Below are 16,172 nucleotides of genomic sequence, written 5' to 3'. Positions count from 1 at the left end.
CCATGTTGTGAAGAAAATTGGAGAAGTATTGCCCAGCCAAAAAAGATTTCATGAAAACAGGGCAGAAGGGAATTATCTGGATTTAAAGTCCCCAGAAGCATCCTGTAACCCAAACATTGTACCACAAGTCACATGGAGAGGAGCCAGAAAGTGAAACACGTTAAAAATAGACTTTAAAAAAGAAAAATGAAACCGACTAGTCTATTTCCATTGTTCACGGTGCATGAAACATAAAACAGCCTTAGTGATGAAAACCAAATTACAGCTCTGCTCCTGTAACTGTGAGTGGAAACAGAACTGAACCCCCTCCCCCAACCATTAAGCCTGGGTCTGCATTTGTATAATTCTTTCACTTTCAGTAACCTGTGTTATTAATAAATGAAAGGACTTTCATGTTTGAAGATATGACTTTTGAACTACTGACAGTAGCCTTTTGAAATGGATGATATTGCACCAAAAGCTGTTTGTTACATACAAGGTTTTTTTTTACCTTATCGGTTTAGGCTACAATATTATGCGCTTTAATGAAAATATTTGAAAACATTCAAAATAAAATGGATTAAGTTTAGTATTTTGTATTGTATAAACCAAGCCCTATCATTTATAAATATGATGATAATCCGGAGCAATAAGTCTAGTTGCCATATCTATTATATCTAACAGCATACTTAATACTCAGCAATATTCAAGTGCATTACATTCAGTTACATTACTGTATACTCATTAGAGATGGGAGAAAACTTTCCTAAGGGTTGGGAGTGTTTATACTGGGGATTCTGATTCAGGCTCCCTCTACTATTCTTAGATATTGAGGCATGATGAATGCTAAGGAAATGATGGAGCGAAAGAGGCAAGAAGGATAATAATTAGAACTACTAGAACAGAGAGTAGGCATGTACAATCCCTGCAGATTCTACATGTGAGGTTAACTACAGCTCCCTTAGAGTACCTTTCTTATAGGCAATACAAGTAAGCCAATAATGCAGTTTTCTCTTTCTCCTGAGATACCTCTGAGACAGGCACGTGCACCACTAAACAAGTAACTGATAGGTTAGGACTTAAACAGCCCCAAAGATACAGCATCTAACCAAGGTCAGCCCAGGCATACAGCAATTCCTTGGCAGTGTCATATTAGAGAGAAATGTGACCCTACCTGAAAATGAAACAGCCAGCTACATTGAGCAACGGAGCAGGAAAGATTTGGTTTGGAAGAAAACTCTGAAATATACTAAGTGGGTACTGAATCAGTTTTTAAAAGCTGAGCACAAAATGCTGCCCAGAAGACAATGAGTGGCATTGTGTCTGACATGTCACTGAGTGGAAGAAACGACAAGAAAGATAAATTGACACTTTTGGATAAGATAAAAAATGGAGAGAAGTTGACCTCTGTATGCAATCGAGTGAGTAACTCTCTAACCTAGTGATTTGGGCCTTTGCTTGGAATAGAGGAGAGAATTCAGTCCCTGCTTTGTGAACATTTATGATGGTCACACACTGTGGAATATCTTCAACAGAAGGGGTTGAGAAGCACATCCCAGAATTCCTGTAGTCTGGTGGTTAGGGCACTCTCTGGGTGACACCTGTGGGCTAATAGCCCCTCAATTAAAAGGTTTTAGTTTCATAGTTTCTAGGGTTGGAAGGGACCTGAGTAGATCATCTAGTCCGACCCCCTGCCATGGCAGGAAAGAGTACTGGGGTCAAACGACCCCAGCAAGGTGTACATCTAACCTCCTCTTAAAGACCCCCAGGGTAGGATGCAGTTCTTTTCCATACTGTAGGAGGGCCCCAGCTCGTGAGACCTGAATAAAGGATGGGGACCTTCCTCCATCTTAAATGTTGGAATCTAATGCTGAAGTTGGTTCCAAGGACTTCAACAGGAATTGAGGGTGCACAGCCTATTGCCGAATCAAACCCTATCTGAGCTATGTAGCTCTTATAATTTAGCTAAGGTACAGGCAGGAAAAATTTCGAAAAATTTCCAGGGCCAAACTCTCTCGCCTGACCCCTACTGTTGGATGGTTCTCACAGAACTGGGAAGGGCCTTGGCTATGTAATGCAGAAGAGTGGTACGTAAGATTTCCTGCTGCAGGAATTCTAACAGTAGCCAGAGAGGCAACAGGTAAATTAAGTGAGGCGCACAGCCAGAAATTTGTTAGGTTTTTTGAACAGCCTTGTTAAAAAAAGAAACAAAACAACAATATTTTTTGGCTTTGGTAAAAGAAGCTCAGTCAATTAATTAGTCAGTCATTTCCAGCTCAAATATCTCCATGAGGGTTTGGCAATGCTTTCTATTTAAGGGGATGTAAACTGTTGGTGAAAGATCTATCAGATGGCACAGAATTCCTCATGGTGATAAACTCTTTTGGGACTAACTCCAGGCTGGGTAATTTCTCTTTGGGAAGCCCTCCCAATCTGTTAATTTGCTCAAGCATTCCAAGATCTCTAAATAGAAAAGCTAACTGGCTATCAATTTCATTTCTAAACCTGATGTGCTAGAAGTTAGACAGGCTGTTCCAGTATAGGAAAATTCCTGAATTTAGGGTGCCTGTGATAAGTTGATAAGACTTTTCTTCCTAATCAAGCTAACACAAGTATACCAACTCCAAAGGTAACATTGATAGAGCATCTTTCATCATGAAAGATTCCAAACAGCTCAATGAGCAAATTATACATATGAGAATCACTTATTATTGAAATGCAGCCACATCTGGACAGAAACTTGGCAGATGCTAAATAGAAATGTGCAGGGCAAAAAGTGAAGGAAAAGTCTGTAAGGTACATACATCCTGCCTACCTTATATTTCCCTTGCATTTGCAGACACCTGATCTGGGATTTAGCTGTCACTTGACTTCATTCTCTAAAAGTTGCAGAAAATCAAATCCTACCCAAGCTACGTAGCTCTTATAATTTAGCTCTTATAATCACAGTTTCATTCTCTAAAAGTTGCAGAAAACGTTGTAAAATTAGTACCATATTTACCCGAATCCAAGACAACCCTCACCTTCCCCCCATAATTAGATTCTATACATGGAAAATGTATAAATGTTACCATGTTTCATATACAGAATCTAATTATTGGAAGATCACTTTAAATTCATCCATCCCTCACCACAGTGAAAGCAGTGGTGGTGGGGGAGGCAATGAAGGGGGGCAAGTGGTGGGAAGCTGCATGGAAGCAGGTGAGGCAGACAGTGGGGGCAGGTGGCAGTGCTGGAAGGCAGCGGGGGAGTCAAACAGCCTGCCTCCTGCCCCTTGCTCCCCACCCCCAACAACTTGTTCCTTGTCACTTATCCCACCCCCAACCACTTGCCCCTCAACAGTGCCTGCTTCCTCTGCCCACCTGCTACTTGCTGTTCTCCTTGCACCCCATAGCACCTTCCCCACAGTGCTTGCTCTGGGCCCAGCCTGGGCTAGTAGCAGTTTTTGCAGCAGCTGGATCCTGAAGCCAGAGCTTCTGCTGCAGCCATCCCTGCTACTGGGCCAGGCTGGGGCCATAGCAACCCCATGATCCATGCCCTGGGCCAGAGCCCAAAAGTAAGTGGCAGCAGTGGCACATGGAGAAGGCAGTGGCAGGGGAGAGGCGGGGGGGGGGGGGGAGGGCAGATGGGAGGTCAGAGGCTACAGGGGGTGGGGAAGATGACAGGAAGGTAGACAGCAGGCTGAGGTTGCAGGCCAGGTTGGGGCCTGAATTTCAACCACAATAGCTGTCCACTCCTCCTGCAGCCTTGTACACCAAACCAAGACCAAGAGCCCCCTCCCCCCATATTAAATGAAGAAAGAAAAACCTTGTCTTGGATTTGAGTAAATATGGTAATCAGAACCATTAAGTTAATGGACTTCACAATGTGCCCTTGCAAGTGGGCAGTTTATTGTTTTTACTTAATGCACATGCATTGTAGTATCATAGTTCTAATTGCTATTTTCCTCTCTGCTGCTGGTGGGTTGAGATCCTTTAGGGATCTCCTTCTATGCTGGGTATGCTCATTTTCATCTGCTTTCCCCACTCCATGTTCTCTCTTTGGTTCTTTTATAGGTGGCCATCTCCACTCCATGTTCTCTCTTTGGTTCTTTTATAGGTGGCCATCTCAGCCACAGGTAAGTGGGAATACCCTAGTATACTTCAAGTAAATTCCAACCAGAGTGCAGGGCTCTAATTCAATTTCTGATTGCCTCTTCCTAAAGCGTCCTACAAGTTGCAGATGAGAGCAAGTGTCTGCCTACAGAAAACTTTCTTGCAGCCTCTTGCTAAGTCTCTCCCAAAGGGGATAAGTAACTTTAAAGGTACCATTTGAAGTGATTAAAGGTTTTTTTTTAATTATTTAATACATGTGACTAAATAAAAGACGTTGCCTTGAACAAACTGGCAAGCAGATCAAAGGAATAAGAATTTGGACATACATTAAATGCTCACTGTTCAGGAAATAACATCATTCTATTTTCTTACAGATTCAGACAATGCAATTTCTTAATCAAAAAACATTGAGAAATACCTTATAAATAATCATGCTTAAAGGACAGTTGGTTTACAAGATAAATGAGAGAGTCAGAAAATGCTGAACTTATTGTCTCCCAGGTAACAATTACCTCTGCAATGATATAAACTACCTGAAATGATGTATTACTCTTTCTTAGTTCAGTTCAGGTTGGATGGTCAAAGAGGTGAAGCTGTGTAGCGAGTGTATCAATAAAGACAGAAAATACTGTTTACTTTGCTGTTCGGTATATCACCTACAAAACGAAGATATGTTATCCTTCCACTTAAAAGCTCTTAAACTTTCTTTTGAGATCTCAAATAAAATTTAAGTGAAGCTTGAGCCTCATTCCATCCTTCTGCCCAGACATGATTTTCATTCTAATGATACAGTGGTATTGCTTTAAAATATGTATAAATGTGATCATATAATTTGAGATGGAATTACAAAGCATAGTTTTAAAGGTACAGAGTTAAGTTTGCACAGGCAATCTTAATGTGAGTAATTCCTGATTTTTTAGTGCTTCCTTGGCATCCTTAATGTTTGTTGAAGGTGTTTTTCATAGAAATTTACAAAATCCCACCATTTTCTCTACATAGTAAGTGTTACTCTGCTTCTTCTATTTCCACTTACATTTCTGGTCCTCCTAAATTTGTTTGATTCTAAAAAATCCATTTATCACTTAAAAGCCCAGATAGTTAATGTATGACTCTAAAAATTGGCTCATTAAAGATAGTATGGTATACTTCTGTGCTTTCTCACCTTTCACTGATTTACAGATCAGATTCATACAGTTTACAATGGACAGAATGCTTATTTCTGAAGTGTGAGCCTTGCAAATAAGCTCAGATAAGAAAATACAGCCATGCTCTTTCTGTTTTATTTAACAACAGTGGTAATACAATTTTGCAAACTATTTTAGTAGAATATGACAGGTGTAACTGAGGGCAGAAATTATTACTGCAGCTGGAACTGAGCTAATAATTCAGTTTCATGACCAGGCAGACTCCATCTAATACCAATAAGTATATTACATCTGCAAGACAGTGATTGTAAATATGAAATCCAGTATAAGCCACTTCAGATGCCCATAGTTAAGGAGTATCATTTGTGCAAACACCACTAGCCATTTGCCAAATGCCATTTAACTTCACTTTTAAAGATACTTTAAGCCAATTTAAGCATGCCTGCTAATTCCTACTGGAACAGTCTGCTCTTAGCTGTTCGTACCCGATTAAGGTTTATTGCACTGTTATGCAGAGAGCTGTGCCTCTAACAGACAGTCTGAGGATGGCTCCTAAGAGCGCAACACTGACAGCAGTTCATATGGGCTGGAAGGATTAGTTCTCTAGCCCACATGTCAGACAATTATCTGGTTACCAAATAAGTATGCTATACAGTCTAAGCCACATATCACTATAACAGAAACATGTCAACATACAAACATCAATTTTGTGTAATTTTTTTAAAAGACTAAGGTTAAAAGAAAGTATTAACAAAATGTTAAACCACTTGGAAGTCTCATTTTTCAACATTTCCCAGAGACTCCTTAGAGAATTTATATTATATGTTGTGGATAATGTTAGTACACAATTCCTTGCAATGTTATTAAAGTTCCCTCATTTCAAGAGTATTTCTGAAAAGGAAAAAGAAACTTTAGGGGGAAAAAAGTTAAGTTTCTAAATTACTTAGTGGTATTTACATTTAAAAGCTAAGGAGTGAAATCTTCTTAGCTTTATTTCCATGTAAAAGCTAAAGCACCAGAAATCTTGAACTACACATACAGTTCCTACTCCAGCAGGAAGATCTCTCACGTTCTTAAAGTTATGTATATATGCTCAAGTTCTTAGCTGGGGCCATAAGAGACACTTGTGCACACATGCAGATAGATACACAATCACAACGCACACTTATCAAACTTATGCCTGACCTGCCTAAAGATGCTTCTATCTTGTTTTGTTATAAAAATCTAAATATTGTCTGTTAAGAGAAGCTTTTAAAATGAGATCAGCATCAGCTAAATGTACCCATGACCTTTTAATTGCTGTTTCTTGAGACTGGTATACTGATTTATGATAAAATTATATACCTATGTAACCTATGTAAACATCTTGATTTTCTTCCTATGCCTCAGCTCCCCAAGAGAGGAAACACAACATGTGTGTCTGTGTTTATGTAGGGCCAATCTTTCTACTGACATCACTGGCAGGATGCTTCCATTCATATTAACAGGTTTCAAAGTATCCAAAAGAAAACTACTAATAACAAACTGGTTTTGAGCTAAAAGTAGGCCAAACATAATTAGACAAAGCCACCATTTCAAATCGTGGTACTAAAATAACCTGCATCTCAAATACAATTCCACCCATTGTCTTTAAACTTCTAAAAACATTCTTCTTTGCTTTCACAATATATATGGCTATTTCTAGGTCAAGTCTAATTTTCCACAACAAAATTGAGGGAAAACTAAAGCAAGCATTTACAATTTCTGTCAAATTGGAAGAGGAGTCAGTCCTAAACGTGGTACAGTTGTGTAATATCCATACTGTCACTAGAAAGGGTTTCACTATACGTAAAACAAAGTTGATAGAAAGAGCTTGTCTACATCACAGGGATGGTGTGTCCTGACTAGGATGGGTGTAAGTGAGGGGCGGGCAATTATTTCGGGCAGAGGCCCACTTACCCAGTTTTGGCAGGCTGTTGAGGGCCGCATTGGTAGCCCCGCCCCTTGACAGGTGCCCTGCCCCCTGGTCACCATCTTGGGACCAACATCCCAATGTCTTGGGACCAATGTCCCAGGGCCAGCACCGGTGGGGCCCAAAGCAGGGCGCAGGCTGGCAAGGGTCCGTGGACCTGGGCTGGGCTGCACCAGCAGGGAGGGGGGAGCTGGCCTGGCTCCATAGAGCCCCTGCCAGCCGGGACCCTGTGCTCCTGCCACCCTGCTCTGAGCCCCACCGGCACTGGCCCCGGGACACTGGTGCGGGCCCTGTGCTCCCACTGGCTCCCCACCCGTTCACACCCAGTGCCCCCCAGCCCCGCGGTACAGGTGGGGGGCAGTTCACAGCCCCAACCCCCTGCTCACCAGCAGGGAAGAAGATGGTGCTGGGCATGGGGAAAAGTGGCCCCTTGCCTGCTTCATGGCCAGCGCTCTGCGCTGCAGGCACTGGCAGCCCGCGTGGGGTTGTCTGGAGCAGGCACAGCCAGCCCCAGGCAGGCTGTGAGCAGCTGCAGTGTAGGCTGCTGGGCATGGGATGGGCAAGGGGCCACTTTTCCCCGTGCTCAGCACCAGCTTGTAACCCACCCCCACTGCCAGCCTGGCAGTGGGGGTGGGTTACAAGGTGGTGCTGAGTGCAGGAAGGTGCGGAGAAAGCTGCCCCTCCCCACCCCATGCCCAGCGCCCTGCTCACAGCCTGCCTGTGCCTGCTCTGGACAGCTCTGCATGGCCTGTGAGCACCTGCAACATGGGGTGATGGCCATGGGGCGGGTGAGGGGCCGCTTTTCTCCGCACAGGGAAAGAGCCCAGGGAAAAGCTGAGCGGGGGAAGTGGCCCCTCCCCTGCCCCATGCCTGGCACCCTGCACTGCAGGTGCTTGCAGCCTGCATAGGGCTGTCTGGAGTGGGCAAGGTAGCCCCATGTCAGCTGCAGGCAGCTGCAGCGCAGGGCATCATGTATGGGGCGGGGAGGGGCTACTTCCCCCTCCCTGCATTCCTTCCTTGCCCAGGGTCCCCCCACCCCCACTTACCTGAGCTTCCCATGCTGGAGCACCCATGTGCTCCCAGCCCAAAAATCCTGGCTGAGGCTTCCAGCTTGGGGGTGGGGCTGGGTGGGCCCCACTGTTGTTGGAGCCTGCCGGGCTTCCCCTGGGTCCTACTGCCCTTGGTTCCTGTCATTTTTGACAGGAACCAAGAGCAGAGAAATATCAATTTTCCAAATTTTTTTAGGGGCCCCACGGGCCAGATAGAATGGTCTCACAGGCCAGATCCAGCCCCCGGGCCATATTTTGCCCACCCGTGGCCTAAGCACACATAGCCCATACCCTGCCCGCAGACACATTCCAAGTCTGCAATTTTGCTGCAATTTTGCTCCAGGCTTGCTCTCAGGGGCTCCTGTTAATCATGATGGACACAGAGTGCTCAAGTTCGGTCTTTGAGACACATCCAGAAATCTTCCAAGTTTGTGCATGCCTATGGGCACAGAGAAACAGGGAGTGGACAGAATATATTCAGGTCCGTGGGATGTGCCATCACTGTCATGTTTTGTGGATGAGATAGTGGAAACAATGTTGACGGATATTTTGTTTATTCTTGAATTATGAGCCAGCACTGAAAGCAACAAAAGTTATTTTACCCTTCAGAAAAAAATATTTAAGTTGTTGTAGTCAAAGTGGGTCTTGTCATAGGTGCACAAACCCTGTGCCTAAAAGCTAGGCCACCTTTTTGCCATCAGTGTCTGTCAGGGTATGCACCTGCCCCATGATTTCCTGTGCTTCTGTGCAAAGGCAGAGAAGGTGGAGCAGCCACAATCATCCCTCCGTTCTTGTAAACACAATGTCCTTATTTACTGAGGGCTTCTAAAGCAAGGAAAGAGTGATCATGGGATCCACACAGGTTACATACTTATCTCTGAGTATAACAGTTATAGTAGGGTAACTCACCCTTCTCTCTCTGTTTTTAGTATGTGCCATTGTGGATCCTATCATAGATGCCTGGCAAATAGTATCCCTTATGACTGGTGAGAGGTTGCATTAGTCAAAAAAGATGGTACCACTGCCCTCCTGACCTTAGTCTGTCAGTCCAATGCATAATGCCTGGTAAATTCAGTAGGTTACTCTGCATAAATAGCTTGAAGATCTCAAACTGGCACATTACTGAAAGAAGTAAAAGATATCACTGGACTTCTGGGGGAATGAGTCTTGGCATCAGGTAGAAGAGATGTACCAACCAATTAGTATTGCTTCAAGATACCTGTGTTACTTATTTAGATATTTTTTATGATGAGATAGCTTCACCTTTAGAATGGCTGATTATGACCAGATCCAGATTGTGAAATGGCCTAAATGGAGTTTTATCTGACAGATAAAACCACTGACAGATACAACCTGAAACTTCTATACTATACTGCTATTACTCTCCCAATGAAGAGTGGGTTTCAAAAAGAAAACACAGGTACTGTCCAACTTATTCAGCTGGAAGTCAAAGAATATCTCAGACATGAACCATCATGAGGTTTCAACACCAACATGTCCCTATAAAATGGTGTCTGGGGAAGGTCACCCATGAGAGCTCTGAGCTTGCTCACTCAAAATGGCAGGACGGTAACTTTCCTAGCAAGATGAAATGAAGAACATTTTGAAGATGCTCAAATGAGAAGACTCATGAGTCTTGAAAGGATAATGTTGAGGTCAGAGGCAGAAGTGGATTCTCTTAGTGGTGGATAAGTTTATAGCAGGCCCTTGATCAACCTCATTATCAGTAACAGAAAACTGAGCATAAACGTAGAAGCAGATGACTAACTCAGATCACTCAGAGGAGGACTGCAATGAAGAAGAATGAAAGTCCAGAGTGTTTCAGATATAACAGATAGTCAGGGATTTGAAGTCTGAAGCTTATTCAGGGTCCAGACTCTGTTGGGCCATCCAAGTCAACATCCTCTTTCATTTTGAACAAGTTTTTCTGGAGGACATCTTGCTGCCCTGTATCAGGATCTCCTAGCTAGAGGGGTCCCTGTCCGTGGTCCTTAATTAGCCAACATTCAGGCTATTTATTACAGGAGGGGCATCAAAGATAACAGCCTATGGGCTGAATCCCACACAGACCCATTCCACCCAACCTGAGTTGCTTCTGGAGGGACTGGGAATTTGGAGGTGGGATGAGCAGGGGCCAGGGCTGCTGCCAGATTCCCAGGTGTGGCGCCCCATTGGGGATACATGTCAGCAATCTATTTCATGGATCCTTGGAATATTCATGGTGTTTATTTTTTTTATTATATTATTGTTTATTGTATACAAAAAGGTTTTAGAAGACGTAGTAAAGCCATTCTCAAATGAAGACTTCCAGTTAAACACTTACTTGTGAAACACTTGCCTCAACAGACCAAATACATGATAAAAATTATCACAGGAAAACTAAAAACAATCAGGGAAATCAGCAGACAAAGTAAAGGAGCCCTTTGCCATATTCTGCAGAGACTCAAACTTAAGTATCTTCCTAAAAAGAAACAAATGAATAAAGATTCAGCCATCAACTCAAAAAGTTCTGTCAATGGCCTCCAAGTTTTTACCTTTATCTCTAATTTCATCACAGCAACTTCTCAGTCAGTCACAACTGCCATGGTGCCCAATCCTGTGTGGTGCAGCATACTTCAGCAGCCATGCCAGTTGCTTTTAAATGCATACTATGATTGAACCCTAAAAGAGGTTAAAAAAAAAAAAAAAAAGTCAGATATCCAGGTTCGCCTACTTTGGATACCTTGAATCATTACACTAGCACCTTGAGCCCCCAATACTTTTTTTGACAGGACACCTCAGACTTTCTAACAGCTTTAACAGGATAAATCTGACAGCTCTGCAAAATGCCACCTTACAGTTCTTAGCTTCAGATAATCCTTCTTCAAGTCTCTCCTTAAAACCTGCCTTTGCCACACAACCTCCAAAAAACTCAATGTTTAGGCTGTTGCTGAAACTACAGACAACTAAGCCAAACAATGCTAACCATTTTTCCTGTGGACTCCTACCCGTCTCACTCTGAATTCACCTTTTGCCTCTGATCAGACCTTGATAATAGGGTCTTTGGATTAAGATCCATCTTTTTGTTCTGTGTTTGTACTCTGCTTGGTACAAGGTGGTCTCATCTCTTTATCTAGGCTGCTAAGTACTATAGCAACATTAAGTAATAATGATAATTTACAAGCAAATGATGTATCATGCTAGCAGCAAATGTACAGGGCCTTAAAAGCAGTGCATATATTTCCTATAGTCTTTTCCATCCCAGACAAAATGATCAGAGCTGCTTTCCTGAGTTTAGAGCTTGTGGAACATCTTTCCCAGGAACAATTGTTTATTGATTTTTGTACTAAGAAGGAAAGATTGTATTCTTGTGGATAAGCCAATGAGTTATTAGCATGAACTACTTTATTCATGGCTTGAATTTCTGGAAAATGGGCCAGATGACAGCAGGTGATTGACGTAGAACTTGTTTTAAACTTGGATTGTCAAAGGGGTTCCCACTGGATTTCATTAGGAGCTGGGTACCTGGCTTGCCTTCACTCTGGGCCGTGTCTGAGAGAGACCGTAAATATGCCCTGCTCACTCACTCCTGCTCTGGTTACATCAACTCCTCTATGCTGAAAATGAGCCAATGTAGGCACCTTATAGCAATGCAGAGCACACAACCAGAGGTACACATGAGCTCTCTGTTTAAAGTGTGCTAAGGGTCATTCTAAGGCAGCCACATTAATTCATTTCTAGGAATGGAGTGTAAATGAGTGATGCATTTTGATGCTCCTGGCATGGTATAGAAGCAGTGAAGGCAAACGCTTGGGCTTCATTGGAAGTCACTCTTAAGGTCTAACACAATCAGATCACAGGGATCACAGGAAAGTAGGGCCGAAAGAGACCCACATGAGGTCATCTAGTCCAGCCCCCTCCTCAAGGCAAATCATCCCAGTCAGTGCAGTATATTAATGCATTGGACAAAATAGACACTGCCTTGAGAGGTACTCAGCAGCAGCTTCTCAATGGACTTCAATGAAAGGGTGAAGTCCTGAGAGGATCGTGATATAGCTACAATACTCCAAATACCTGAGAGAGTTATGTATACTATAAAATGTGAAGTTCACGATGTTTTTAACAGCATGAATTGCTCTGCACATTAATTCACAAATTCATTCAATTGGTAAAATCTTCATGGCTGTGGTAATGGGAAAATAATCCCTGACATTTCCATGGTATTTTCTATCAAAGGATCCAAAAGTTCTCTACAAGCATTGAAGAACACCTGCAAAGTGGCTAAGTAGTATTATCATCATGTTAGCAATACATATTCCAAGGCAAGGATTTTATGCTACTTGTTCAGATGTGGAAATGTCTCTTTATCAAAGAAATGCTCTAGCTCAGGAGTTTTCAACCTCAGGCCTACAGGCTAAATGCGGCCCACATCCAATCTGTGGGGTTCTCCATAAGTCAGAAAATTTGGTGACAAGGGAGCAGTGGCAAGTAATACTACCACCTCTTTTCCTGCTGCCAAATTCCTAAGTCCCATGTGGCAGGTCAGGGCCAGGCCATGCTTTCTCCCCCAAAAGCTTCCCCATGCAGCTGGACTGGGGCCAGGCCCTGCCTCGTCTAGGGTGGCAAATCAGGCTTGCTTTGTTGCCCTCCATGCAGGACTGGGCCCATTGGCTGGATCTGGGCTGTGAAGGGGCAGAGCATCATCCAAGAGGGGAAAAAGGTTCGGCATCACTGCTTTACCTTAGCAGGAGGTTATGGGTCTTCTTAAGGAAAAAGATAAGAGATATAGAAAAAAGATAAGAAAGATACAAGCATGACAAAGAAAAAAAAGTTACAGCCCTTGTGCAAAAGATTACTGACTGCAACCAGTGAAACTTTCATGGCATTTAATACTTGCTATTTTGGGGTATATTTGTAACCCACCAGTCAGCGTGTGATGTATGCTTCATTCTGTGACCAATCCATGGAGGATAGGAATCTGTTAAAGTGCTCTAGCTTGGGTCAGTGTTTGAAAATATACACACCTTCCTCAGGTTAGCACCTCTAGTATAGGATGTGTGCTGTTCTAATAGAATATTTACTAGTATGTTTTTTAAAGCTTGCTCAATATGAATACATATACATAAATGTAAAGTTCTGCATGCAATTCACAGTTGCAGCAAATGCTACTTATACAGTGCGTTTCCTAAAAAAAACAGCAAAGAACAATAAAATTCTCTGGCCTGTGTTACATCAGTCAGACTAAACGATCATGGGCTTTCAAATCAGAGGGATCTTTATAAACAGCATTCGTTTCTTAATTTCCAGACTTGTGCCTTCACCACCAGACCTCCTTTTTTCTCATTTTGGGAGACTTGCTTCTTGCAGTTTTCTCCTGTGACGATGCTATGCCAATGAAGTGTTTTTGACTTCCTATTTACAAGAATTTCCAGAATAACTTACTCCCACACCCTTATTTTTCATTTTCCTGGTTTTCATATTGTTACCTATTGGATGGACACATTTAATTGAGTCTGTAAGCATACAGCTTGTCAGTGGAGACATTTCTAAGATGTAGAAAATATAAAGGGACAGCCTCCTCTTGGGGTGAGAGCTCTTCAGTCACATTAAGAGCACATTTTTGGCATAAGCCATTGCCAAGAAAATAAACCATTGTTCAGATTAATACAGTGTCAATTTGAAATCCAAGATACTAGACAGATGGCAAAGAAAATGGTGCAATTTTCATTCCACATTTAGAATGAGCATAAGAAATGTCCCAACCTTAATGTACCAGTTGGAATATGGCATTGCCAAAATACTCATAGGTTCACAGAGTATAAAGCCAAAAGGGACCATTAAGTCATTGAGGGTATGGACAACTGCCAACAGGGAGCGCACAACAGCTTTTAGGGGTGCACTGATAAAGATTTTTGGGCTGATACCAATGGCCAATTATTAACCAACCATACTGGCCAATACTGATCTGATTGCTGATATGCAGCCTGGCAGCTTGGAGAGCAGCATCTGGCTGGTAAGTCTGTTTGGGGGGGAAATGGCATGGGGGGGGACAGATTGAGGCCCCCATGGTTAAGGAGGCAGTGGGGCTGGGGTTGCCCAGCCAGGGTGGGGCAGGGTGTAGGGTGGAGCCACAGGTGGATGTGGCTCTTGCCACTGCGTGCACCACTAGGGAGGTATGGGGAGCATGTGCCCTCCCCCAATCTGTGTGTGGGGCTGCTCCTGTGAGCTTGGGAGTTGCACCAGCCTCTTCCCAGTGGGGGACCTGGGCCAGGGCAGGGTAGGGCAGGCGATGGCAGTAGGAAGCAATCACTACAGGAGAAGCCATCCCAAAATTTGCCATAGCCCCTCTCCTAGTGCCACCACCACCTGCTCTGGCCCCAAGCAGAGCCCTGGCCAGGCCCCCACCAGGAAAAGGCTGGCACAGTGATACAGGAGAGCTCAATCACCCTGGGCATTTTTACATGTGCTCCTGATGTGGCACCAGGTGCTTTTAATTAGCAAGCCGTGCTATTTAAACGTACCCAGCCCCGCACTGAAAGCATGTGTTCTCCGCACTGAGAAAATGGTGGCAGTGCACTTTGAAGTAAAGTACATTGAATGTCTTTTAGTTCAAAGCGTGCTACTGCTATTTTCTCAGTGTGGAGGCATGCTGTGCCCCTGATACACATGATGCGTGAGGCTGTCAGAGTGCGACAATGTATGTATTCCAGCAGACTCAATTAATTGAGTCTGCTCCAATGTGCTGGAAATCCAGCATGTTAGAGCAGGCTTCCCACATGTAAATGCCCCCTAACTTTCACCTTACATGAAGAAGGAGCAGGATGGAACAGAAGCTCCCGCTTCTCTTTTGAAACTGGTACAACTGTATGTTTGCCCACATCCATAAGCTTACTCCACAAGGCCTTAAAATTTACCCAGTTATCCCAATATTAAGCCCAATAACTGAATTTGACGAAAGTAGACTTGTGTTTAACTGAAGCATATCTTCTAAAGAGCCAACAGTCTTACCTGAAGAATACAAGATGGAGGGAGTTTGTTACTTCTCTTAATAGTCAATTCCAATGGTTAATAACCCTCACTATTACAAATAATGTGCTTTATTGCTAATTTGAATTAATTCTGCCGCAGTTTCTAGTCACTAGTTTTGTTATACCTTTCTCCATTAAACATGAGCCCTTTAGTATCCTTATTTTTGTCCCATAAAGATTCTTCTATACTGTGATCAAGCTACTCTCTAGCTTCTTAATAAAGAAAGCAGATTGATTTATTTTAACTTTCTCACCAGAATATGGTTCACATATGCACCTACTAACTTGAAATCAAGCACAAAAATTCTCTCCACCCACTCTTCACTATCTGAACCTAAATAAAACATTAGAAACATCCTTAGAAAGAGTGAAGTGGGTGAGACATTCCTGTTTGGCCTAATTATGCAGCATGATTCACCCACAGCCATGACTCACTCATGGCCATAATTAGAGTCCCAGCACATTAAGATTTAAAAATATAGGATTAGTTTAAACAAGCAGAGATCCAAAGTTACCCTCTGTAAGTTCAGTATAGGACTGGACTCCTATCCATGATTAACTGTTAGAGTAGTTCAATAGACAATTAAATTACAGCTGTTCCAGAAAACCTCCAAACCTGAAACATCAAACAGTGAAAAAGCCAAAAAGAAAGCCCAACTATAAATTCTACTCTAATTCAGGCTGCCCCTTCAAAAACAAAAGTAGAGATGCATCAGAAATGGCAGGATTACAAATAAAGTTTGGCATAATGGATGTTGGATTTCCCCCCTCTTATATAAGTGATCTAATTCAATACTACCTCACAAGTTGTTTTTGTTGATATACCAACTCAAAGGTCAATCAAAGGTGATGTATAAGAGTATTTTTAAATTGGCTTTCAAACTTTTCTGCATCCTCTGGGGTATAAAAGCATCCCAAATAGCTTTATTTTTTTTTTCTGCTCTGTA

General features: G+C 42.8%; 1 protein-coding gene across 2 annotated transcripts in view; it reads right to left on the bottom strand.

Moving 5' to 3' along the window:
• The window catches only part of CRADD (CARD and death domain containing adaptor protein), a 109,757-nt gene that overhangs the window by 24,769 nt on the left and 68,816 nt on the right, over nt 1-16,172 (bottom strand). The window contains exon 4 of one of the 2 annotated variants that reach the window (XM_090042697.1): nt 10,753-10,879. The exons of the other annotated variant lie outside the window; for it this stretch is intronic. Within the exon in view, the coding sequence (XP_089898823.1) occupies nt 10,791-10,879 (89 nt within the window). The 3' untranslated portion in view covers nt 10,753-10,790. The remainder of the gene's footprint in view (nt 1-10,752; nt 10,880-16,172) is intronic. 2 annotated transcript variants of the gene reach the window in all.

Source organism: Crocodylus siamensis, chromosome 4 (assembly GCF_052110815.1).
Source record: "Crocodylus siamensis isolate JL-2025a chromosome 4, ASM5211081v1, whole genome shotgun sequence".
NCBI classification, from domain to species: domain Eukaryota; kingdom Metazoa; phylum Chordata; order Crocodylia; family Crocodylidae; genus Crocodylus; species Crocodylus siamensis.
Note: the sequence above shows the minus strand (reverse complement) of the source record. Positions and strands in the feature narration are given on the sequence as shown.